The sequence below is a fragment of the Oncorhynchus masou genome, chromosome 6 (assembly GCF_036934945.1).
Source record: "Oncorhynchus masou masou isolate Uvic2021 chromosome 6, UVic_Omas_1.1, whole genome shotgun sequence".
NCBI classification, from domain to species: Eukaryota; Metazoa; Chordata; class Actinopteri; order Salmoniformes; family Salmonidae; genus Oncorhynchus; species Oncorhynchus masou.
Window position 1 is genome coordinate 63965841 of NC_088217.1, and position 23981 is coordinate 63989821.

Sequence of the window (23981 nt, forward strand, 5' to 3'; positions counted from 1 at the left end):
TAGCTACTTTGCTTAGAATTTGCCCACCTTAGCCACTTGGTACATGAATCATTGAATGAGGGAATTAATTAATAAATAGTATTTGGTTGTAATTGTAATGTTGCCTGCTGGCCAACAATCCAGGAGAGCTACTACTGGTTGTACAGGCTTTTGCTCAAGCCCTGCGCTAACACAACACACACAAAGTCAGCTGCTCAACAAGACCTTGATAAAGATTAGATCAAAATCATGCACACCCAGTAGCGCTCCAAATGGAGGGTTTTATACCGTCGTCTATCATTGCAGTATTTTACTTTGCTGCACACCCAGTATTGTGATTTGATACTGTGATTTCAATGTGATTTGATGTTCTAAACATATTGCTCACCATGTCTCTGCTGCAGATGGACAAGAGCGAGCCATGAGAAAACTCGTTTTGATCAATCATGGAAATAAGTGCTCTAAACATATTGCGATAGTAAAAACGATATCGACTAAAATCCCCCCCCCCATCACTACTAGCATGCTACCTAAATTGCTGTCATCAACACGTTCACTTATCACACTCAACAACAAACTATCAATTGAAGGGTTTGGGGGCTGACCATAGTTAGCTAGCTAAAGTTGTGTGGATTCTTGAAATCAGACCTATTATCTATAATGCTATATAGTAGACCGTACATTATGCCGTTTCTGGCTATGCACCCACCCAAGCTTTCTGCCTAACTAGCTAACTACTACAAGAGGAGGGCGATTAGCGAGCAGTCTGTTCAACCATTACAAGCAGGCTAGCTAGCATTAAGGCCTTCACAATGATTCCTGACCATTCCCGATGCTTTGCACCAGTCATGTAACGTTATATTATTAGAACCAAACACAGATTTCTATTTAATTACCTAAGAATGGATGCATATATATACACATTTATGAACTTAAGAAGAATGTAACAGACATATCTTAGTTACCTTTTTGATGTTATAGATCCGGGTGAGCATCCCGATTCCCCTGTCGTTAAGGATGGTAAATTTCTCTGCCAGCTTTTGCTGGCTCGGCTGCAATGCCCCCCGTGACATTTTACTTGTTCAAGGTGTTCCTCAAACCAAAATGTGTCCTGTATCTTCGCAGTACAATGTTGGTATAGAATAAATACTTGCTATGATAAAAATCGTGTTATAGTGTTACAATTCGTCCATTTAAGGAAAACATCAAGGCTAACAAACCCACCCCACGGTCTCCCTGTTTTTCCTTTCTCGCTACCTAGGTGTTGCCCCCGCTCAGAACGAGGCTGCTCCCTGCAACACGACTCTGTTCACGTGACACAATCCCGTTCATATTTCACATTTGTGTCATTGTGACAGGGGGTAGCCTGGTAGCTAGCGTTCGGAAATACGTTAGTTTGCAATAAAACGCGAGCACTTCATTGGATTACAATACACTGTTGCGAAAACGTTTTTTTGTTTTATGTTATGTGCTGCTAGCTAGATTAGCGGCTCTCAGTATTTGTGCTTGCAAAGACCCATTTGACAGATGCAATGCATTCACTTGCAGAGGAAATTCACGGATTTTCGAAAACAAAACTGAAAAAGCAAAGCACTGTTGTGACAACTGTGCTCGGGCGACGGCACATAGAAACACTGGACGACTCCAATGTGCACGAAAATGAGGACCCAGGGATGCCAGGCTGTGGATTTGTTGAAGATACCAGTTTGGATCTTCATGTTGGCATTATCAAGCCATTTCTACTGCTCTGTAAGGCATCATCATTAGTTGTTTCAATTAAATTGTCCAGTGACATTTTGTTGTTGTCGACATTTACAAAGTTTGCATATAAAATGGGTGCGACAATTATATTCTATCGAGCGTTTCCTTTTAACTGTCTCGTGCAGACAACGTAATGAGGTCATACACAAGAGGGTCGCACCAACAGATTAATTTAGACCATGTTTAAAGGGAAACTAAATTTAGATTAGAGGAAGGATTTAATGTATTCTAAATGTACAATTTGGTGCAACAAGATTAATTGCTGATTTTTAACCCAGTTTAAGAGTTAATCCACGTTGGTGCAACATACCCCAAGTGTTGAATAACAGTTTAGTGGGTGGGATAGAAAACAATAATTTACTAATATTTGCCATATTCAAATAATCATCATGTGCCAATGTATCGCCATGGTCCGTGCCATGGTGAAATTTGCACTACTGTAGATCTTAAATAATTGCATGGTGAAACTTGCCAGCCAACCAGAAAAGCAAGTCTTGAAAGTGTCTTGTGGGTGTAAAGAAACATTTTTATAGTTGAAAAATGTGCTTTTAAAAGCAGTAGTCATTTATAATAATCCTATTAAATGTAAAGTCCTCTGTTGAGGGGACCTGCGCGGTACTGGTACCGGTTCCAACCGACATTTCCGCTTATAAATTGATTTGTGTACACAAAAGATCGAAATGGCTTGCATTGAACAAGTTCCCACAGACAGAGTATATTTTCTGAGCCTCTGATGTAGGACGTGAAATTGGAAACCGGTTGAAGTTGTGATGGCCCTCCTACCATTTCATTTGCTCTTCCGACTGTCCATCAACGCCTGGCTGAGCTGTATGTATTCGTCTTTGATAGATTGGCGATCGCACATTTGTTTATGCATCCTGCAACCTAATTTGCGAGACGGAGACAGGATTTCCAAACATGGGAAAAAGTACACCCCCCCCAAAAAATGTAACTAAATCAAACCACAAAAAAAAAGTATATATATATATATCTCACACACACACACACACACACACACACAGTTGAAGTCTGAAGTTTGCATACTCCTTAGCCAAATACATTTAAACCCTATCAGAACCCAAAATATAACTTGTTTTTTACTCCACTATTTGTAAACAATGTAATTGTAAAGAAACACTGTAAGCCTATAGCCTCAACATGGTTAAAACTATCATTTTGATATCATGAATTGTCAAAGCTATGTCTATGAATTTGAGAGTGGTTACATACTGTATCTCATAGCACAAAACGTATAAGATCTCCTAAACCTGTGTTAAACAACAGACCTTATTTTCAGCGTTTATCCATAAAAAAAAAACATTAATTTCCCCATAAGCTTTGGCCAAAGAGCCATGGCGGAGTAGTGCCTACAAAAATATGCCATTACGATAGCTCTCTATTGAATGGCAGGAAATGCTATCGATTGTATCTGTAAAATCAAAACCAAAGAAATATCTCAAATAGTAATTTAGTAATCAGTCACTCAAGTAATCGAATACTAATGTTTATCCGGACATCATATTGTCGTTTCCATCACAGTTCTAGCAACTATGGTGGATGTGTAACCAGGCAAGCCCAATACAGGCCTACAGTTCAGCTTGGCTTGGTTTGGCTGTTGGGCTATAGTGTGAATGAGGCAAAGTGAGCTGTTGGCCCAGCCAGTCTTTGTCTTTCTGAACCATAGCGACAGGGCTGTATCAGAGCCCAGTGTCTGTCATGTGATGCTTATATTCTATTCACTCTCCTGTCTGCGAAGTGTAGGCAATAATCCAATTTACTGAGTCAGGCAAACTGTCTTATTCGCACAATCATGCACCAGTTTTGCTAGGATACTACAGTTGAAGTCGGAAGTTTACATACCTTAGCCAAATACATTTAAACTCAGTTTTTCACAATTCCTGACATTTAATCCTAGTAAAAATGCCCTGTCTTAGGTCAGTTAGGATCACCACTTTATTTTAAGAATGTGAAATGTCAGAATAATAGTAGAGCGATTTTACTAAAGCTTTTGTTTCGGTCATCACATTCCCAGTGGGTCAGAAGTTTACATACACTCAATTAGTATTTGGTAGTATTGCCTTTGAATTGTTTAACTTGGGTCAAATGTTTAGGGTACTCTTCCACAAGCTTCCCACAATAAAGTTGGGTGAATTTTGGCCCATTCCTCCTGACAGAGCAGGTGTAACTGAGTCAGGTTTGTAGGCCTCCTTGCTCGCACATGCTTTTTCAGTTCTGCCCACAAATTTGTATAGGATTGAAGTCAGGGCTTTGTGATGGCCACTCCAATACCTTGACTGTGTTGTCTTTAAGCCATTTTGCCACAACTTTGGAATTATGCTTGGGGTCATTGTCCATTTGGAAGACCCATTTGCGACCAAGCTTTAACTTCCTGACTGATGTCTTGATGTTGCTTCAATATAACCGCATAATTTACTTCCTTATGATGCCATCTATTTTGTGACGTGCACCAGTCCCTCCTGCAGCAAAGCACCCCCACAACATGATGCTGCCACACCGGTGCTTCATGGTTGGGATGGTGTTCTTTGGCTTGCAAGCCTTCCCCTCATCTCTTGGAGAAAGAACGCGTCTCCTTCTTGGGCGGTATGACGGCTGTGTGGTCCCATGGTGTTTATACTTGCGTACTATTGTTTGTACAGATGAATGTGGTACCTTCAGGTGTTTGGAAATTGCTCCCAAGGATGAACCAGACTTGTGGAGGTCTACAATGTTTTTTTTCTGAGGTCTTGGCTGATTTCTTTTGGTTTTCCCATGATGTCAAGCAAAGAGGCACTGAGTTTGAAGGTAGGCCTTGAAATACATCCACAAGTACACCTCCTATTGACTCAAATTATCCTATCAGAAGCTTCTAAAGCCATGATATCATTTTCTGGATTTTTCCAAGCTGTTTAAATTCACAGTCAACTTAGTGTATGTAAACTTCTGACCCACTAGAATTGTGATACAGTGAAATAATCTGTCTGTAAACAATTGTTGGAAATATTTCTTGTGTCATGCACAAAGTAGATGTCCTAATCGACTTTCCAAAACTGTAGTTTGTTAGCAAGAAATTTGTGGAGTGGTTGAAAAACGAGTTTTAATGACTCCAACCCAAGTCTATGTAAACTTCCGACTTCAACTGTATATATACAAATATACAAACTATCGTTCAAAAGTTTGCGATCAGAAAAAACTTTTTTCTGAAACTCATCAGTCTATTCTTGTTCTGAGAATTGAAGGCTATTCCATGCGTGAAATTGCCAAGAAACTGAAGATGTGTCCTTCACAGAACAACGCAAAACGGGCTCTAACCAGAATAGATTGAGGAGTGGGTGGCCCCGGTGCACAACTGAGCAACAGGACAAGTACGTCAGTGTCTAATTTTAAAAACAGACGCCTCAAGTCCTCAACTAGCAGCTTCATTAAATCGTACCTGCAAAATTGATGAGTTTCAAAAAAAGTTATTTTTTTCTGGCCGTTTTGAGCCTGTAATCCAACCCACAAATGCCGATGCTCCAGATACTCAACTAGTCTACAGAAGACCAGTTTTATTGCTTCCTTAATCAGAACAACAGTTTTAAGCTGTGTTAACATAATTGCAAAAGGATTTTCTTTTAAAATTATAAACTTGGATTAGCTAAAACAATGTGCCATTGGAACACATGGTTGCTGATAATGGGCCTCTGCACACCTATGTAGATATTACATTAAAAGTCAGCCGTTTCCAACTTCAATAGTCCTTTACAACATTAAGAATGTCTCTGTATTTCTGATCAATTTGATATTATTTAATTAAGACAATTCAATTCCTGGTGTGGTTGATGCCCGGCATCTGACACGCTTGGGGAATGGGGAAAAATTAAATCTGTCGGTCCTGTTTTTTGATAAAGAGCAAAAACCCACGCATATGAAGCTTGTTTATGTAAAATATACTGTAAAAGCTTTCGTCCTCAAGCCATTGCAATTGGAAGGATTTATAAAAGATTTGGCAATGTTGCAAGGGTGTGCAGACGGACATAGTATATTGAAGAACGGTGTGTAGAAGGACAATTTGGTGGCGATCATGATCCCGATTTCCTGAAGTGCCCTGTAAGGGTAAAGGAGATTGAGGTGGAAAAGGTTTGAGCGGTCAATCAAATCTCCTATGCGGAGGAGATTTAAAATAATGGAGATAACAATTGATGCCAGTGAACATATGGTAGTGGACGCACCACAGGCTGTAGTAAATGTTTGCTACCAGTCAAAAGATACATTATGTGTTTAAAGTGGATTTTGTGGAGTTCATTACCAAAGTTATAAAGTGTACGGCACAAGTCTCAAAGAAATCTAAGAAACTGGACATTATTGTGAATGCGGTCAGAAAAGCTTTTGGGACTCAAGGATTTTACATTTGAAGAGTTGCAAGGGATACTGGTGCCGGAAGACCCCGCCCTCCCAGGTTTCCCTTGAGCCTGTGTAGGGATCTGATATGCTCTACCATTCAAAAGTTGGGGGTCCCTTAGAAATGTCCTTTTGCCACATTTCAGGCTTCAAACATAAAGATATAAAACTGTATTTTTTTGTGAAGAATCAACAACAAGTGGGACACAATCATGAAGTGGAACGACATTTATTGGATATTTCAAACTTTTTTAACAAATCAAAAACTGAAAAATTGGGCGTTATGTTTGAAGCCTAAAATCTGGCAAAAGGTCGCAAAGTTCAAGGGGGGGCGAATACTTTCGCAAGGCATTGTATATGTCGTCACCCCTGAGATGACTCCTTAGATGGGTGCTCTACTCCAAAGTTCAAAACACAAAACTTCCGTTGTCCGGATTCTTTTGAGGCTCATGGTCACTGACAGACTCCACTTTTCCCAGCGCATACTTCACCAGTTAACATCTCAAATGGGTTTTCCACATATGCATCCTTACTCAACCAAACGCATCCCAACAAAAAGCGATTCTATATCATTCATGCACATCCTCCACTCTGATTTTAGACAATTTCCTTTTTGTTCCAGTTTTCAATACTGCTGTTGTTCATTCAGAACATTCATTTTCACCAACTATCTTGACGCACTGCTTGCCTCGAACTCAGCATCCACTTCCGCCATCTTTTCCTACCGACCCTCTGAACCCTATGTCAAACACACGGACAATGCACATGCCTGTAATCGTAGTGCAGCAGGAGAGAGTGGTGTCATCACAGTAGCACCGGTATTCCCAAACCGGGGTACGCAATGCAGTAGGGGGAACACCAAATAAAATGTGATTCCCTTTTTTTTTACATTATATTTTTCTTCACATTTTCGAACAGTACATTTTATATTTTCCAACGGGGATATACATTTGGATGAGGTTTTTTTTCTTGCCTTAGTAGCCTTGTTTCACTGCCAAAACTAAAATTAAACCATCTAGTGTTCAGCGAAATAACAACACAATGTCAAATACAGGTAGCCTCGTCAAATAACTAACATCCAATCACATTAACCGTTAATGTCTTGCGGGAAACCTTCACTCTTGCGCAGACATTTAGAAACGAAACATGACAATTTGAAAAATAAGCCACTTGAGTTTTGAGCGAGAATAAACATGCCTTTCGAGTAGTGAGACATGTATAAAACCAAGAGATACCATTAAGGAGGAGCTAGAAGCGTCTGATATGGTGAGCTACCGAGTGGCGAGGACAGGCAAGCCCCATACTATTGTGGAGGACTTAATTCTTCCTGCGGACGTGGATATGGCTGGGACAATGCTGGGGGGGAAACGTTTAAAAAAAACTATTCATCAAACAACATTGTTTCAAGATGCATCAGTGACATGACAGGAGATGTTTTCAAACAATTACTGTTTTGCATACAAGCCAGTGAATTACATTTGTTACAGCTGGATTAGTCAGACATACAGACTGCTCCTCCACTGCTCCTGGTATATGTCTGTTATGTTTATGTGGGTGTCAATTAAGCAAGACATCCTCTTCTGGAAACCAGGACAACAGGAGAGGATATTTGTATAGTACTGGACAGCCATGTGACATCAAATGGACTTTGGTGTTCAAGATGTGTTGGTATCTGTACTAATGGCGCAAAAGCCATGACCGGGAGACAGTGGTAACACGCGTGCAAGCAGTCGCTCCCAACGCCACTTGGGTACACTGCAGAATCCGCCGAGAGGCTCTTGCTGCCAAGGGAATGCTTGAAAGATGTTTTGGACACTACAGTGAAAATGGTTAACTTTGTTAAAGCAAGGCCCCTGAACTCTCGTATTTTCTGCATTGTGAAATTATATGGGCAGCGACCATGTAATGCTTTTACAACATACAGAAGTGGTACAGAAGCTGGTATACAGAAGCTGGTTAACATGGGTGAAGGTATTGACATTTTTTTTTAAATTGAGAGACGAGCTTAAAGTTATTTACTGACCATAATTTTCACTTGTCTGACTGCTTGCATGATGACGAGTTTCTCACACGACTGGCCTATCTGGGTAATGTTTTTTTCTCGTCTGAATGATCTGAATCCAGGATTACAGGGACTCTCCGCAACTACAGTGGGGCAAAAAAGTATTTTGTCAGCCACCAATTGTGCAAGTTTTCCCACTTAAAAAGATAGAGGCCTGTAATATCATCATAGGTACACTTCAACTATGACAGACAAAATGAGAAAAGAAAATCCAGAAAATGACATTGTAGGATTTTTAATGAATTTATTTGCAAATTATGGTGGAAAATAAGTATTTGGTCAATAACAAAAGTTTCTCAATACTTTTATATGCCCTTTGTTGGCTATGACAGAGGTCAAACGTTTTCTGTAAGTCTTCACAAGGTTTTCACACACTGTTGCTGGTATTTTGGCCCATTCCTCCATGGAGATCTCCTCTAGAACAGTGTTGTTTTGGGGCTGTTGCTGGGCTACACGGACTTTCAACTCCCTCCAAAGATTTTCTATGGGGTTGAGATCTGGAGACTGGCTAGGCCACTCCAGGACCTTGAAATGTTTCTTACGAAGCAACTCCTTCGTTGCCCGGGCAGTGTGTTTGGGATCATTGTCATGCTGAAAGACCCAGCCATGTTTCATCTTCAATGCCCTTGCTGATGAAAGGAGGTTTTCACTCAAAATCTCACGATACATGGCCCCATTCATTATTTCCTTTACACGGATCAGTCGCCCTAGTCCCTTTGCAGAAAAACAGCCCCAAAGCATGATGTTTCCACCCCCATGCTTCACAATAGGTATGGTGTTCTTTGGATGCAACTCAGCATTCTTAGTCCTCCAAACACGACAAGTTGAGTTTTTACCAAAAAGTTCTATTTTGGTTTCATCTGACCATATGACATTCTCCCAATCTTCTTCTGTATCATCCAAAAGCTCTTTAGCAAACTTCAGATGGGCCTGGACATGTACTGGCTTAAGCAGGGGACACGTCTGGCACTGCAGTATTTGAGTCACAGGCGGTATAGTGTGTTACTGATGGTAGGCTTTGTTACTTTGGTCCCAGCTCTCTGCAGGTCATTCGCTAGATCCCCCCGTGTGGTTCTGGGATTTTTGCTCACCGTTCTTGTGATCATTTTGACCCCACGGGGTGAGATCTTGCGTGGAGACCCAGATCGAGGGAGATTATCAGTGGTCTTGTATGTCTTCCATTTCCTAATAATTGCTCCCACAGTTGATTTCTTCAAACCAAGCTGCTTACCTATTGCAGATTCAGTCTTCCCAGCCTGGTGCAGGTCTACAATTTAGTTTCTGGTGTCCTTTGACAGCTCTTTGGTCTTATTCATAGTGGAGTTTGGAGTGTGACTGTTTGAGGTTGTGGACAGGTGTCTTTTATACTGATAATAAGTTCAAACAGGTGCCATTAATACAGGTAACGAGTGGAGGACAGAGGAGCCTCTTAAAGAAGAAGTTACAGGTCTGTGAGAGCCAGAAATCTTGCTTGTTTGTAGGTGACCAAATACTTATTTTCCACCATAAATTGCAAATAAATTCATTAAAAATCCTACAATGTGATTTTCTTGATTTTGTTTCTCATTTTGTCCGTCATAGTTGAAGTGTACCTATGATGAAAATTACAGGCCTCTCTCATCTTTAAGTGGGAGAACTTGCACAATTGGTGGCTGACTAAATACTTTTGCCCCACTGTATATTCAATATGCAGGACAAAACTGAGGCTATGATTAAGAAGTTGGAGCTCTTTTCTGTCTGCATTAACAAGGACAACACACAGGTCTTTCCATCATTGTTGATTTTTTTTGTGTGCAAATGAACAAGCTTACGGACAGTTAAGTGATTATAGCGAAGCACCTGAGTGAGCAGGGTGTGCAATTACCCAGGTACTTTCCCAAAACGGACGACACAAACAACTGGATTCGTTATCACTTTCATGCCCTGCGTCCAGTCCACTTACTGATATCTGAACAGGAGAGCCTCATCGAAATTGCAGCAAGCGGTTCTGTGAAAATTGAATTTATTCAGAAGCCACTGCCAGATTTCTGGATAGGGCTGCGCTCAGTTTCTTGCCTTGGAAAATTGCGCTGTTAAGACAATGATGCCCTTTGCAACCCACTTATGTGAGAGTGGATTCTCGGCCCTCACTAGCATGAAAATGAAATACAGGGACAGACTGTGTGTGGAAAATTATTTAAGACTCTGACTCTCTCCAATACAACCAAACATTGTAGAGTTATGTGCATCCCTTCAAGCACATACTTCTCATTAACCTGTGATGAGTTATTCACAATTTGATGAACAAATAAGGTTTTTGTCTGGAAGATGGCTAAATAAAAGAGACAAATTATTGATTATTATTATTATTATTATTATTTGTGCCCTGGTCCTATAAGACCTCTGTCACTTCCCACGAGCCGGGTTGTGACAAACTATCACTATGTTTAATAAATTTACCGTATAGTGTGTGTGTGTGTTGTCGGGTGATAAGCTTACAATGATGGCAAAAAACAATATTTGAGAGTGCACTCACCCTGGTGCTAGAGGTGGTATGCAGCTGGAGGTTGAATGTTTGAAGGGGTACGGGACTATAAAAAGTTTGGGAACCACTGCAGTAGCACTTTCAGAGATTGATTTATATCCATTAATATAAAATACATTTTAAAACAAACACTTTGTTTGTCTTAGATGGACAAGATTAATATGAGAGGAAATAAAAAGTTCCGGAAGCCAAGTCAGAGCTCTAGACATTCACAGCGATGGGGGCATACATTTTGATCAAGAGAGCCCTTTAGAAAATATGCACAAAAACCTGGGTCAATGGAAAACTGCCTAGTGTTTGTGTTTATTCTACACCCTTGTGTATATTAGTGGTTCTCAACCAGGGTTACTAGGAAAAACAAAGAGACCTAGCAAATAGAAACTAACTACATTTAAGTCCAAAATATTTCACATTATGGAAGATAAGTGTTTTTAAATACTTTCAAATATTACAATGTTTTCAATTTCAGATTGAGTGTCAACAATAAATTAATATTGAGCAGACTGTTTACTCTTAAAAATGGGATCTCTGATGTAGGGGGTCCTCAGAATATCCGGAAGTGTTTTAAGGGGGACTTGGAACAACTTTTAGAACTGCTGTGAATGTGACTGGGTTCAAACCCAGGTCTCCTGTGTGCCTCAAGACTGTAGGTTTGAGTTGATTTTTTTACAGGGACAGTGCACATTAATCAACGTTTCAGTAAAAATGTCGGTTTTAGCCAGCCGGCTAATTTTCAACTGCAGTCCCTGTGCAGGTTATTTAAAACAATTACAATATAGACAATCATTGAGCAGTAGCAACATAGAACAAAAAGCAGCAAGACAAAATTCATAAAAGCAACAAAGTGTTTCCACACCTCACAAGCTACAGACAACAGACATGGAAAGCGGCAATACACAGCTAGGGATTATGATCACAAATCTGATTGACCTTTAGCCATGTATTCATACATTTTGTGAAAGTGTGATAGGTGGTGCAGTTGTGTGTCTGATGGCAGTGTATTCCAGACATGGGGAGCTCTCAGAGAAAGCGGATTTACTAAAGGTGCTTATCCTTAAGGGAACTATACAGTCAATACAGGTTGTATTTGCCCACTGAGCTAAAGTTTAGGCATAAGCTCAGGTCGATGACACAATTCTTCAAGTCTCGGTCAAGGTTACTCATCACACAAGTGTGATTCACTGAACCATTAACTTCAATCTAAATTGTTATTTTATGTACTGTCTAGTTGACACATAGTAGCCTGCCTTGTTACAACATTGTGTAGGCATGATATTTTTTTTATTTTTTTTGCAGCATCCCAAGACGCAGCCCAAGATATAGAAACTTTGAAGAAATTTAAGGTAAAAACGTTCCTATTGTGGTGTACATTTCAATTAAACAATAAAAAAATATAAATATCCCTAACGTAACACCTCTTCCTTCCAGGTTTCACATATATTGAATGTTGCCTATGGTGTTACAAATAACTTCCCGGATCTATTCAGTTATAAAACAGTGACCATTCTGGATATTCCGGAAACAGACATCACCTCATATATCCAAGAATGTTCACAGTTCATAGATCAAGCCAAGACTGAGGTAATATAAGAATGGTTATTATGTGCATGTATAAATTAATTAATCTTTGTGTTAACTGACCGTGTAAGACAATAATTGGGATTTGCCGTAACAATAAAAACAAGGAAATAAGGAGTGGGTAGGGTATTTGCTATGAATAGTAACCTATGCACTGTATTACATTTTGTATAACACCTTATTGCACATTTCTCAAGTCATTAATTTAGATTTCTTTCCCCATTTTCTCCAGAGTGGGGTTGTCCTGGTTCATTGCAATGCTGGAGTCTCCCGTGCTGCCTCAGTATTAATTGGGTACCTCATGTACAGAGAAGGTTTGGGGTTTGATGAAGCATTTGCCGTTGTGAAGGAAGCAAGACCCTCTATCCGTCCCAATCCAGGATTTCATGAACAACTGAAGAATTACAAGCCATAGAGAACTAACACAATGTAAATGCAAAACAAGAAATATAAATGCAGTGCCTTATGTAGGCCGAACATCCTGAACATGCAATACACTAATAATACAATCCAAATCATTACAAACCATAGGCAAATATGTTTGTTTTGAAGCCAATGGAACAGAGCGGTATACTACAAAGCAGGATCAAGTTAGCCAGCTAACTTACCTAAATATTCTTTCATAACTTTACATTTTTTTAGAAAGATAAGCTTGAAATAGGAATGATCTAGTTGACTCAACAACCCCAAAAAATGTAAGTTTAGCATTGTTTATCAAAGATAGCTGGCTCACTCATTGATCCTGCTTTGTAGTACACCCCTCTGATGGACAACATTGAAACATTTATTCAGTGTATTGATAAGCATTCTCCTTTGATATAGTGTAAAACTTCCTGTGGTTTTAGTTTTTGCCCTGATATTTTGAATTATATTCGACCAGCAGAAAATTAATGGCGGAGGCACGGTAAACCAATGTGAACTTTAATGCCTTTTCCTAACCCTTACCTTAACCTCACTCTCATTCCTAAACGTAACTTTAATTTTGAACCACCAAGGCTAATCTTTTCTTCTACTAAACTTTATTGATCTCAGGAGGGGAAATTGGATTCATCACTAGCATAAGATTTTATACAGGGACAATAGACATTGTCAGACTGACTGTCCGCTATGTCTGACATCAAAATTAATGGGAAGTTTTGGCATTGATGATGACAATTTACGTTTACTGGCCTGATTCAAACACAAATGTTGAAAAATGTATTCTCTCCTAATATAGAATATTGGTTGCATTCTATATGCTGTCAACTGTCAGTATACAGGAGTAGTTTTTTTTTTCAACGAGGCCATGAATTTTATTGTATTTCTTTACTTAACTAGGCAAGTCCGTTAAGAACAAATTCTTATTTACAATGACGACCTACCCCGGCCAAACCAGGACGACGCTGAGCAAATTGTGCACCCCCCTATGGGACTCCCAATCACGGCCCGTTGTGATACTGAGATGGGAGTCCCATAGGGCGGGAGTCCCCTTATGAAGAAAGCAACCTTTCATAGTTAACTGTATCTGAGTGCTGCCTTGCATCGAAATTGTCAATAAAGCTCCAGCCTGTTTTCCCTGAGTTCTTTTTTTTTTTTTTTCACAAGACATATTGAGACCGAGGTCACTTTTTCAAACATGCCCTGTATAATACGCAACAATTTAAAAAATGTCACTGCGTAACAGTTAATGAGGAAATCACTCAATTGTAATTCATTAGGCCCTAATCTATGTATTTCTAATGACTGGGAATACAGAGATGCATCTGTTGGTCAAAGATACCTTAAAAAAATGGGCCTCAGGATCTTTTTCACTGTATTTTTGTGCATTAAAATTGTCATCGATAAAATGCAATTGTGTTCATTGTCCATAGTTTATGCCTCACCATACCATAACCCCACCGTCACCATGGGCACTCTGTTCACAACACTGACATCAGCAAAGCCCTCTCCCACACGACGCCATACACATGGTCTGCAGTTGTGAGGTCGGTTGGATGTACAGTACTGCCAAATTCTCTAAAATGACATTGGAGGCAGCTTATGATAGTGAAATTAACATTCAATTCTCCGGCAACAGCTCTGCTGGACATTCCTGCAGTCAGCATGCCAATTGCACACTCCCTCCAAAGCGCCTGTGGCATTGTGTTGTGGGACAAAACTGCACGTTTCAGAGTGGCCTTTTATTGTCTCCAGCACATGGTGCACATGTGTAATGATCGTGCTGTTTAATCAGCCACTTGATATGCCACACCTGTCAGATGGATGGATTATCTTGGCAGGGGAGAAATGCTCACAAACAGGGATGTAAACACATTGATGCACAAAATGTGTGCTTATGGAAAATTTCAGCGATCTTTTATTTCAGCTCATGAAACATGGGACCAACACTTTACATGTTGCGTTTAGTAGCTTGTGCCTGTAGCTTAAACTGTTAAAGAGCTGTACCGTTTTGAAAACCAGACACTTTAGGCTGCCATTGACACCCATGTTGTTTTACGTCATTTCAAATAGTTATAATGCACAGTAATGTTTAGGATTCAAACCTCTCAAACAGCCTACTCAATATTAGGAAGGTGTTATGGATGTTTTGTACACATTTTCACCTAACAGACTCATAAACGGAAACATGCAATACGTTACAGCTCGCTTCACAGCTTTTTCCCGTCCAAATACAGGGACACTCGCTGTGGTCTCTATCCACTGCGTTGGACCCTCGCTGTCATGTTTTGGTCAAACAAAAGACATGCAATCTAGATATCTCTTAGCGTGGGAGTTGACACGTCATGAGTGCATGAAGAATAATTGACCCATCCCATTATAGCCATTTCTGGGGGGGGGTGAGAAATTATTACATGGTGCTTGTGATTTTTAATTCATGAAATTATGCTACCTTTTGATTTAAGATTTAAATAATAGTCTAGGATGTTTTTTTTCCTGAAATGGGACTAGGCATTTTCTTTAAAGATGCAATCTGTAACTATGGGCAACCCTACCAAATTCACATAGAAATGCAAGTTAGATCTGTCACTCTTTGAAAGCAAGTCTAAGAAGTGGTAGATCTGATCTGTGTGTGCTATTTCTATGCTCCCTGGTCTTAAGTTTTGTTTCTGCTTCTATAACTTTCGGTTTTGTTCACCAGCTTCAAACAGCTGAAAATACAATATTTTTGGTCATGGAAAATATATTTCACAGCATTTTAGATGGTACAATGATTCGACATTACACAGTTTGTTTTGTCACAAACTGACATTAGGCAAACTATATTAGAATTTCAGCAACCAGGAAATGGCAAAGCGATTTCTGCATATTGCACCTTTAAGGAGGTACAGTCTCATAATAACATCATAACATATTATTCCCACTTACATTATATACAAAATTTCAAAAAACCTGACTAATCAAATTTAAATTACATCTTGTTTTTACATTTAAAACAAATCCCTTTATGTTGTACAATCCACTTTTTTTTTTTTTTTTTAAGAAATAGGGTCCTGACCTCAAATTTGATTGTCATATGCAGATGTTACTGCGGGTTTAGCGAAATGCTTGTGCTTCTAGCTCCGACAGTGCAGTGATAACAAATTACACAACATATACCCAATACACACAAATCTAAGTAGGAAGGAATTAAGGCTATATACACACACATATGGACGAGCGATGTCAGAGCAGAAGAGACTAAGATACAGTAGAATAGTGTAGAAAACAGTACACACACACACACACGTGAGATGAGTAATGCAAGATATGTAAACATTAAGTGACTAAGAACGTAGAATATACACATGAGATGAGAAATGCCAGATATGTAAACATTATTAAAGTGATTAGTGTTCCATTCCTTAAAGTGGCCAATGATTTCTAGTCTATGCCTATAGGCAGCAGCCTCTAATGTACTAGTGATGACTTTAACAGTCTGATGGCCTTGAGATTAAATGTTTTTCAGTCTCGGTCCCAGCTTTGATGCACCTGTACTGACCTCACCTTCTGGATGATAGCGGGGTGAACAGGCAGTGGCTCGGGTGGTTGATGTCCTTGATGATCTTTTTGGCCTTCCTGTGACATCGGGTGCTGTAGGTAGTGGTGGTTCTAGGTTGTATGGCTCCGTGGGCGAACCCCCCTCCCATAAAAAGCTCCATTCTGCACTAATTCATTTTCAGTCAGACATTTGGAACACAAATAATAATATTTACAACTATATAAATACAAAAATAAGACTCAAATATCAAAAAGTAGTAACAAAGACAAATGTTGATTTGGCACTCAAGCATCAATACATTACCCATCCCCCAACACTGTCAATCAAGAGTCAAGACTAAACCAATTCACCTTGGTTGTAGCGGTTTTCTTCCGCTGAAGGAGAGGAGGGCCAAAATACAGTGTGGTTAGGGTTCAACAAGTTTAATAAGGACAATAAACGTGAACACTACAAAATAAAAAACAACAAATGTGAAAAAACCGAAACAGTCCTATCCGGTGCATAGACACAAAGACAGAAGACACAATCACACATCAAAATACCCAAAGAACATGGCTGCCTAAATATGGTTCCCAATCAGAGACAACGATAAACACCTTCCTCTAATTGAGAACCAATCAAGGCAACCATAGACTTACAAAAACACCTCGACTAGAAAAACCCCATAAGCATACAAAGACCAGACAAAACACAGACATCCCCCATGTCACACCCTGACCTGACCAAAATAATAAAGAAAACTAAGATAACTAAGGCCAGGGCGTGACATTGGTGGTGTGCGGACTGGTTTTATTTTATATTATATTTCGCACAAACCAGAAGAAAATGCAACAATATGTTTGTGAAACTATATACACTGCTAAAAAAAATAAAGGGAACACTTAAACAACACAATGTAACTCCAAGTCAATCACACTTCTGTGAAATCAAACTGTCCACTTAGGAAGCAACACTGAATGACAATAAATTTCACATGCTGTTGTGCAAATGGAATAGACAACAGGTGTAAATTATAGGCAATTAGCAAGACACCCCCAATTAAAGGAGTGATTCTGCAGGTGGTGACCACAGACCACTTCTCAGTTCCTATGCTTCCTGGCTGATGTTTTGGTTGCTTTTGAATGCTGGCAGTGCTTTCACTCTAGTGGTAGCAGGAGACGGAGTCTACAACCCACACAAGTGGCTCAGGTAGTGCAGCTCATCCAGGATGACACAACAATGCGAGTTGTGGCAAGAAGGTTTGCTGTGTCGGTCAGCGTAGTGTCCAGAGCATGGAGGCGCTACCAGGAGACAGGCCAGTACATCAGGAGACGTGGAGGAGGCTGTAGGAGGGCAACAACCCAGCAGCAGGACCGCTACCTCAACCTTTCTGCAAGGAGGAGCACTGCCAGAGCCCTGCAAAATGACCTCCAGCAGGCCACAAATGTGCATGTGTCTGCTCAAACGGTCAGAAACAGACCCTATGAGGGTGGTATGAGGGCCTGACGGTGGGGGTTGTGCTTACAGTCCAACACCGTGCAGGACGTTTGGCATTTGCCAGCGAACACCAAGATTGTCAAATTCGCCACTATCACCCTGTGTTCTTCACAGATGAAAGCAGGTTCCCACTGAGCACATGTGACAGACGTGACAGAGTCTGGAGACACCGTGGAGAACATTCTGCTGCCTGCAATATCCTCCAGCATGACCGGTTTGGAGGTGGGTCAGTCATGGTGTGGGGGTGGGGTGGCATTTCTTTGGGGGCCGCACAGCCCTCCATGTGCTCGCCAGAGGTAGCCTGACTGCCATTAGGTATCGAGATGAAATCCTCAGACCCCTTGTGAGACCATATGCTGGTGCGGTTGGCCCTGGGTTCCTCCTAATGCAAGACAATGCTTGACCTCATGTGGCTGGAGTGTGTCATCAGTTCCTGCAAGAGGAAGGCATTGATGCTATGGACTGGCTCGCCCGTTCCCCAGACCTGAATCCAATTGAGCACATCTGGGACATCATGTCTCGCTCCATCCACCAACGCCACGTTGCACCACAGACTGTCCAGGAGTTGGCAGATGCTTTAGTCCAGGTCTGGGAGGAGATCCCTCAGGAGACCATCTGCCACCTCATCAGGAGCATGCCCAGGCGTTGTAGGGAGGTCATACAGGCACGTGGAGGCCACACACACTACTGAGCCTCATTTTGACTTGTTTTAAGGACATTACATCAAAGTTGGATCAGCCTGTAGTGTTGTTTTCCACTTTAATTTTGAGTGTGACTCCAAATCCAGACCTCCATGGGTTGATAAATTTGATTTCCATTGATAATTTTTGTGTGATTTTGTTGTCAGCACATTCAACTATGTAAAGAAAAAAGTATTTAAGAAGAATATTTCATTCATTCAGCTCTAGGATGTGTTATTTTAGTGTTCCCTTTATTTTTTTGAGAAGTGTATATTCACAGTATTATGAATGAATTGTGGTTTATTTGGTGGCATTTCATAGACTGACTGATTTGACTAATTTCATTAGTACTGTACAAAGTTAGAGGTACGCCATTTGATAGATTCCCGCACTCCCCCTACCTCGGGCTTCCAGTTGGGAGACCTGAGGTCAACCTACCCCCGCCTCATACTTCTGAGTGGGGGACCTTCCCAGGCAGAAGCCTGCCTAGCACACAAACTAGAATCAGGGCGCCTACACCGACAAGGTTAATTGACCCACAGTCTCACACAATGACATGATATCATTGACGTGACATGCAAATGAGCGATTGAAATCCGATCGCGCACCATTACATTTTTTTTGGTGCGGGCCCACCGTGACATTTAACCTTAAAGTATACTTCCTAACTGGCTTGCAGATAATGGTGGTACATTGTAGCCTGTCACAAGTTAACTTGTGTCAAACAACCATTATTTATACATATTTAAGTTATTGGATGCTATATCCTAGGTTGTGTTTATTAGAGTACACAGCAGAAAACGTTTTAAAATACTTTGCAACGGAAAACAAAAATGAGTAGTCCCTCCATGTTCCAGTATGTTTTCTTGGTGCTTAATGTTTACAACCCTGGACTCTTGTGAAAGGTTAGTTGGGAGGACTCATGTTGTGGTCAATCCATGAGAGGATTTCACCTAGCTTGGGCCTATGCCTCATCTCTCCATAACAAGAAGAGAAACCCTGTGATCTTTCATGCAATCACGATACAGATTGATCTGCAATCTAATTAAAGTGTCTATAAATAGACAATGACAGAGAGCACACATATGCACAGACTCTCCCGCCACACAAATACAGTATGCATGCATACACACAAACTATTCAAACTCTGTATTCAACATTTCTTTTGAAACCTAAGCTTACTTTTAATTAAAAAAATTATATACAAAAAATCCCAGATTCAAAAACATCTTGATGTTAATGTACCATGATCGCCCTGTTGAAATAGATACAGATTTGGAGGTGAATGGATTGTCAAATAAACTGATATGATTGTTATTCTGCCCTGTTCAATGTATAAGGTGCACTCATCCACTTCAGAGTATGCTCACTCATATCCATGCGTAGTCATGTTATGCATCCCAATTGGCACCCTATTCCCTATAGTTCACTACTTTTGACCAGAGCCTTACGGGTGCCAATTAGGACACAGACATGCACACTCCTGATTGTGCCAATTGGGATGCAGACCAATGATCCTTCTTTTTTCTTATACCTTCTATATCTCATGCCACTGCATGGGAACTTGAATGGTTTTCCTCAGAGGAAAAGGAAATTACTGTCTTGCCAAATATTGTATGACTAATATGCACTGGCTGACAATTGCTGCTGCTCTCCCTAGTTGATATATGCCGCTTTGGCTTCCTATGTACACATGTGAAATAATCTAGCATGCACTGTATGGCAAACAAGAAGGAAAAGTAACTGTACCCTTTGAGGGAGGAAACACAACTGCAATTTTACCTTTATTGCGCCGGAGTAGAAGGCAGACATTTTACATGCCCCCAGCCGATTGTGTTTTTTTGTTCGTTTATTTGCATTGTTTGTAACTTATTTTTTTACTTATTTTGTACATAATGTTGCCGCTATCATGACCGAAAATAACTTCTAGACATTAGGACTGCGGTTACTCACCACGGACTAGCAGAATACTTCTTTCTTTCACGACTCTGACGAGCCCGTCGCGAAGGATATACTGCTTCCTCGGCAACAGGACCTGATCCCCGTGATCTGCGTGAAGAGGAGGCAGAGAAAGAGGGGCTGCATAAACCCCCACTTTCCTCCATTCTGCTAGTAAACGTGCAACCCTTGGAGAATAAAATCGACGAGTTACGCAGAAGTTTAAACTTCCAAAGGGACATTAAAAACTGTTGTCAGGATTTGGCCAGGGTTGTTCCGGGTTTTGGTCACTAGATGCCCCCATTGTGCTTTTTGACCTTATGTTTTTTCCCTTGTTCCCCATTATTATTTGCACCTGTACCTCGTTTTCCCCTGATTGTATTTAAACCCTTAGTTTCCCTCAGTTCTGTGCTCTGTGTTTGTATGTTAGCACCCAGCCCTAGTGTTCTGTGTTTTCTTGTCGATTACGGTGGATGCTCTTGTGGAATTCTGTTTTTTGTTTTTGAGTGTCTCTTGAGGCTTTTTTGTGCTATTCCTACCACCTTTTGGATTTGCCATTTTTTGTATTTAAGGACTTCTCCTTTTTACTTTATTAAATACACCGTCTTAAGTACTGCTGTGTCTGCCTCATCTTCTGGGTTCTGCTGACTATTTGTGGCTCAGTTGGTTAAGTGACTGTTTCTCACTCTGGAGACCCAGGTTCGTAACCGGGTCCTGACAACTGTAACATCTTATGCTTCACAGAGTTGTAGCTGAATGACGACAATATCAATATACGGCTGGCTAGTTATACGATGTACCGGCAGGATATAACAGCAGGATATGTCTGGTAAGACAAGGGGCAGCGGACTATGTATTTTTGTAAATAACAGTTGGTGCACGATATCTAAGGAAGTCTTGAGCTATTGCTTGCCTGAGGTAGAGCATCTCATGATAAGCTGTAGACCACACTACCTACCGAAAGAGTTTTCATCTGTATTTTTCATAGCTGTTTACATACCACCACTGTCAGAGGCACTAAGACAGCATTGAATGAGCTGTACTCTGTCATAAGCAAACAAGAAACTCTCACCCAGAGGCGGCGCTCCAAGTAGCCGGGGACTTTAATGCAGGGAAACTTAAATCCATTTTACCAAATTTCTATCTGCATGTTAACTGTGCAACCAGAAGAAAAGAACTCTGGACCACCAATACTTCACAATAGACACATACAAAGCTCTCCCTCTCCCTCCATTTATCAAATCTGACCATAATCTGACCATAATTCTATCCTCATGATTCCTGCTTACAAGCAAAAGAATTATCAGGACGCACCAGTGACTAGATCAACAAAAAACTGGTCAGATGAAGCAGATCCTAAGCTAGACTGCTTTGCTAGCACAGACTGGAAAATGTTCCGTGATTTCTCCGATGGCATTGAGGAGTACACCACATCAGTCATTGGCTTCATCAATAAGTGCGTCGATGACGTCGTTCCCACTGTGACTGTACGTACATACCCAACCAGAAGCCATGGATTACAAGCAGCATCTGCACTGAGCTAAAGGCTAGAGCTGCCGCTTTCAAAGAGTGGGACTCTAACCCGGAAACTTATAAGAAATTCCGCTATGCTGTCAGACGAACCATCAAACAGGGAAAGCATCAATACAGGACTAAGATCGTATCAGCCTCCACCAGCTCTGAAGCTCATGGCATGTAGCAGGGCTTACAAACCATTACAGATAACAAAGGGAAGCCCCGCCGAGAGCTGCCCAGTGACACGAGCCTACCAGACAAGCTAAACTACTTCTATGCTCGCTTCGAGGCAAATAATACTGAAACATGCATGAGAGCACCAGCTGTTCCAGAAGACTGTGTGATCACGCTCACTGCAGCCTATGTGAGTAAGCCCTTTAAATAGGTCAACATTCATAAGGCTGCAGATTACCAGGACATGTCTTCACTGACATTTTCAAAACCTGTTCCCCCTCAAGAGACCGAAAAGATTTGGCATGGGTCCTTAGATCCTTAAAAGGTTCTTCAGCTGCCTCATCGAGAGCATCCGGACTGGTTGCATCACTGCCTGGTATGGCAACTGCTCGGTCTCCGACCGCAAGGCACTACAGAGGGTTGTATGAATGGACCAGTACATCACTGGGGCCAAGCTTCCTGCCATCCAGGACCACGGTACCAGGAGGTGTCAGAGGAAGGCCATAAAAAGGACTCAAGGACTCTTGCAACCCTAGTCATCGGCAGTTCTCTCTGCTACCGCACGGCAATCGGTACCGAAGTGCCAAGTCTAGGTCCAAGAGGCTTCTAAACAGCTTCAACCCCCAAGACTCCTGAACATCTAGTCAAATGGCTACCCAGACTATTTTGCATTGCCCATCCCCGTCTTTACACCACTGCTACTCTCTCTTGTCATCTATGTCATCTATATATAGTCACTTTAATAACTCTACTTACATGTACATACTACCTCAACTAATCGGTGCCCCCCACACATTGACTCTGTATCGGTACCCCCCTGTTTGTAATCTCGCTATTGTTATTTTACTGCTGCTCTTTAATTACTATTTACTTTACCCGCACATTGACTCTATATCGGTACCCCCTTGTTTGTAATCTCATTATGTTTTTTTCTCTTATTCTTAATCCATATTTTTTTGGAACTGCATTGTTGATTAGGGGCTCGTAAGTAAGCATTTCAGCACATGTGACTAATAACATTTAATTTGGTTTGCCCTGTCTGATTTACCATAGGCTTTACAGTGAAAGCATGCCATGCGATTGTGTGAAGACGGCGCCCCACATCAAAATAGTTTTCCACCAGCACAGGTTTCATAAATTCACAAATAGCGATTAAATTTCCACTTTTTGAAAATCTTCCTCCGATTTGTCATCCAAAGGGTCCCAGCTACAGCATGTAGTGTCATTTTGTTAGGTAAAATCCTTCATTATATCCCAAAAAGTTAGTATAGTTGGCGCCATCATTTTGAGTAATCCACTTGTTCAACATGCAGAGAAAGGAATCCAAAAAGATACCGCAAAATTTGTTAAAACAAGTCAAAATCTATTTCTATTTAATCCTCAGATACCCTTAAATGTAATTAAACTATAATAATTCATACGGAAAGAAGTATGTTCAATAGGAAAACAATATTAGCAGGAAAGCGTCCTCTTCATCGCGCGCACATAGACTGATTTCCATCTCCGAGTCCCAGTACTAAAACTCATGTATCTTCCTCGTTTGGGAAGAAACAAGCCTGAAATCTTGTTCAGACTACTGACATCCAGTGGAAGCCATAGGAATTGCATACTGGGAGCTGGATTTAATTCTTTCCCTATACGTTCTAATGGAAGAGCATATGCTCTCAATTTCTTTTATTCTGGTTGATTTTTCTGTGGATTTTCTCCTACCATATCTATTGTGTTATAGTCCCCTATAACTTCCGAGTGTTTTTATCCAATGGTACCAATTATATGCATATCCTGGCTTCAGGGCCTGAGCAACAGGCAGTTGACTGACCTTCATGTCTTAAAGTAATGGTGGACTTTCATTTCTCTTTGCTTATTTGAGCTGTTCTTGCCATAATATGGACTTGGTCTTTTACCAAATAGGGCTATCTTCTGTATATCCCCCTACCTTGTCACAACACAACTGATTGG

General features: G+C 40.8%; 2 protein-coding genes and 1 pseudogene across 4 annotated transcripts in view; 2 read left to right on the forward strand and 1 right to left on the reverse strand.

Moving 5' to 3' along the window:
- LOC135542429 (nck-associated protein 1-like) overlaps positions 1-1286 on the reverse strand; it is a 61629-nt gene extending 60343 nt beyond the window's left edge. For 2 of the 3 annotated variants that reach the window (XM_064969362.1, XM_064969361.1), the window contains exon 1: positions 945-1285. In XM_064969362.1, the coding sequence (XP_064825434.1) occupies positions 945-1052 (108 nt within the window). In that variant the 5' untranslated portion in view covers positions 1053-1285. Of the gene's footprint in view, positions 1-944 lie in introns of all 3 variants that reach the window. The other variant, XM_064969363.1, reaches the window with a different exon arrangement.
- A 47-nt stretch (positions 1287-1333) lies between these two features.
- On the forward strand, positions 1334-14107 carry LOC135542430 (dual specificity protein phosphatase 19-like). Its single transcript, XM_064969364.1, has 4 exons — positions 1334-1728; positions 12000-12046; positions 12132-12284; positions 12514-14107. The coding sequence occupies exons 1-4, from the start codon at positions 1512-1514 to the stop codon at positions 12694-12696; spliced, it is 600 nt and encodes a 199-aa protein (XP_064825436.1). The 5' UTR covers positions 1334-1511; the 3' UTR covers positions 12697-14107.
- A 3350-nt stretch (positions 14108-17457) lies between these two features.
- Positions 17458-23981, forward strand: part of LOC135541657 (dual specificity calcium/calmodulin-dependent 3',5'-cyclic nucleotide phosphodiesterase 1A-like) — a 32659-nt pseudogene continuing 26135 nt past the window's right edge.

Bases quoted from the DNA above. Each gene is read 5' to 3' on its own strand.
- LOC135542430 (XM_064969364.1), top strand. From the start codon at position 1,512: ATGCATTCACTTGCAGAGGAAATTCACGGATTTTCGAAAACAAAACTG. The intron at 1,729-11,999 runs GTAAGGCATCAT...TTTTTTTTGCAG, and splicing joins CAAGCCATTTCTACTGCTCT to CATCCCAAGACGCAGCCCAA. The intron at 12,047-12,131 runs GTAAAAACGTTC...TCTTCCTTCCAG, and splicing joins AAACTTTGAAGAAATTTAAG to GTTTCACATATATTGAATGT.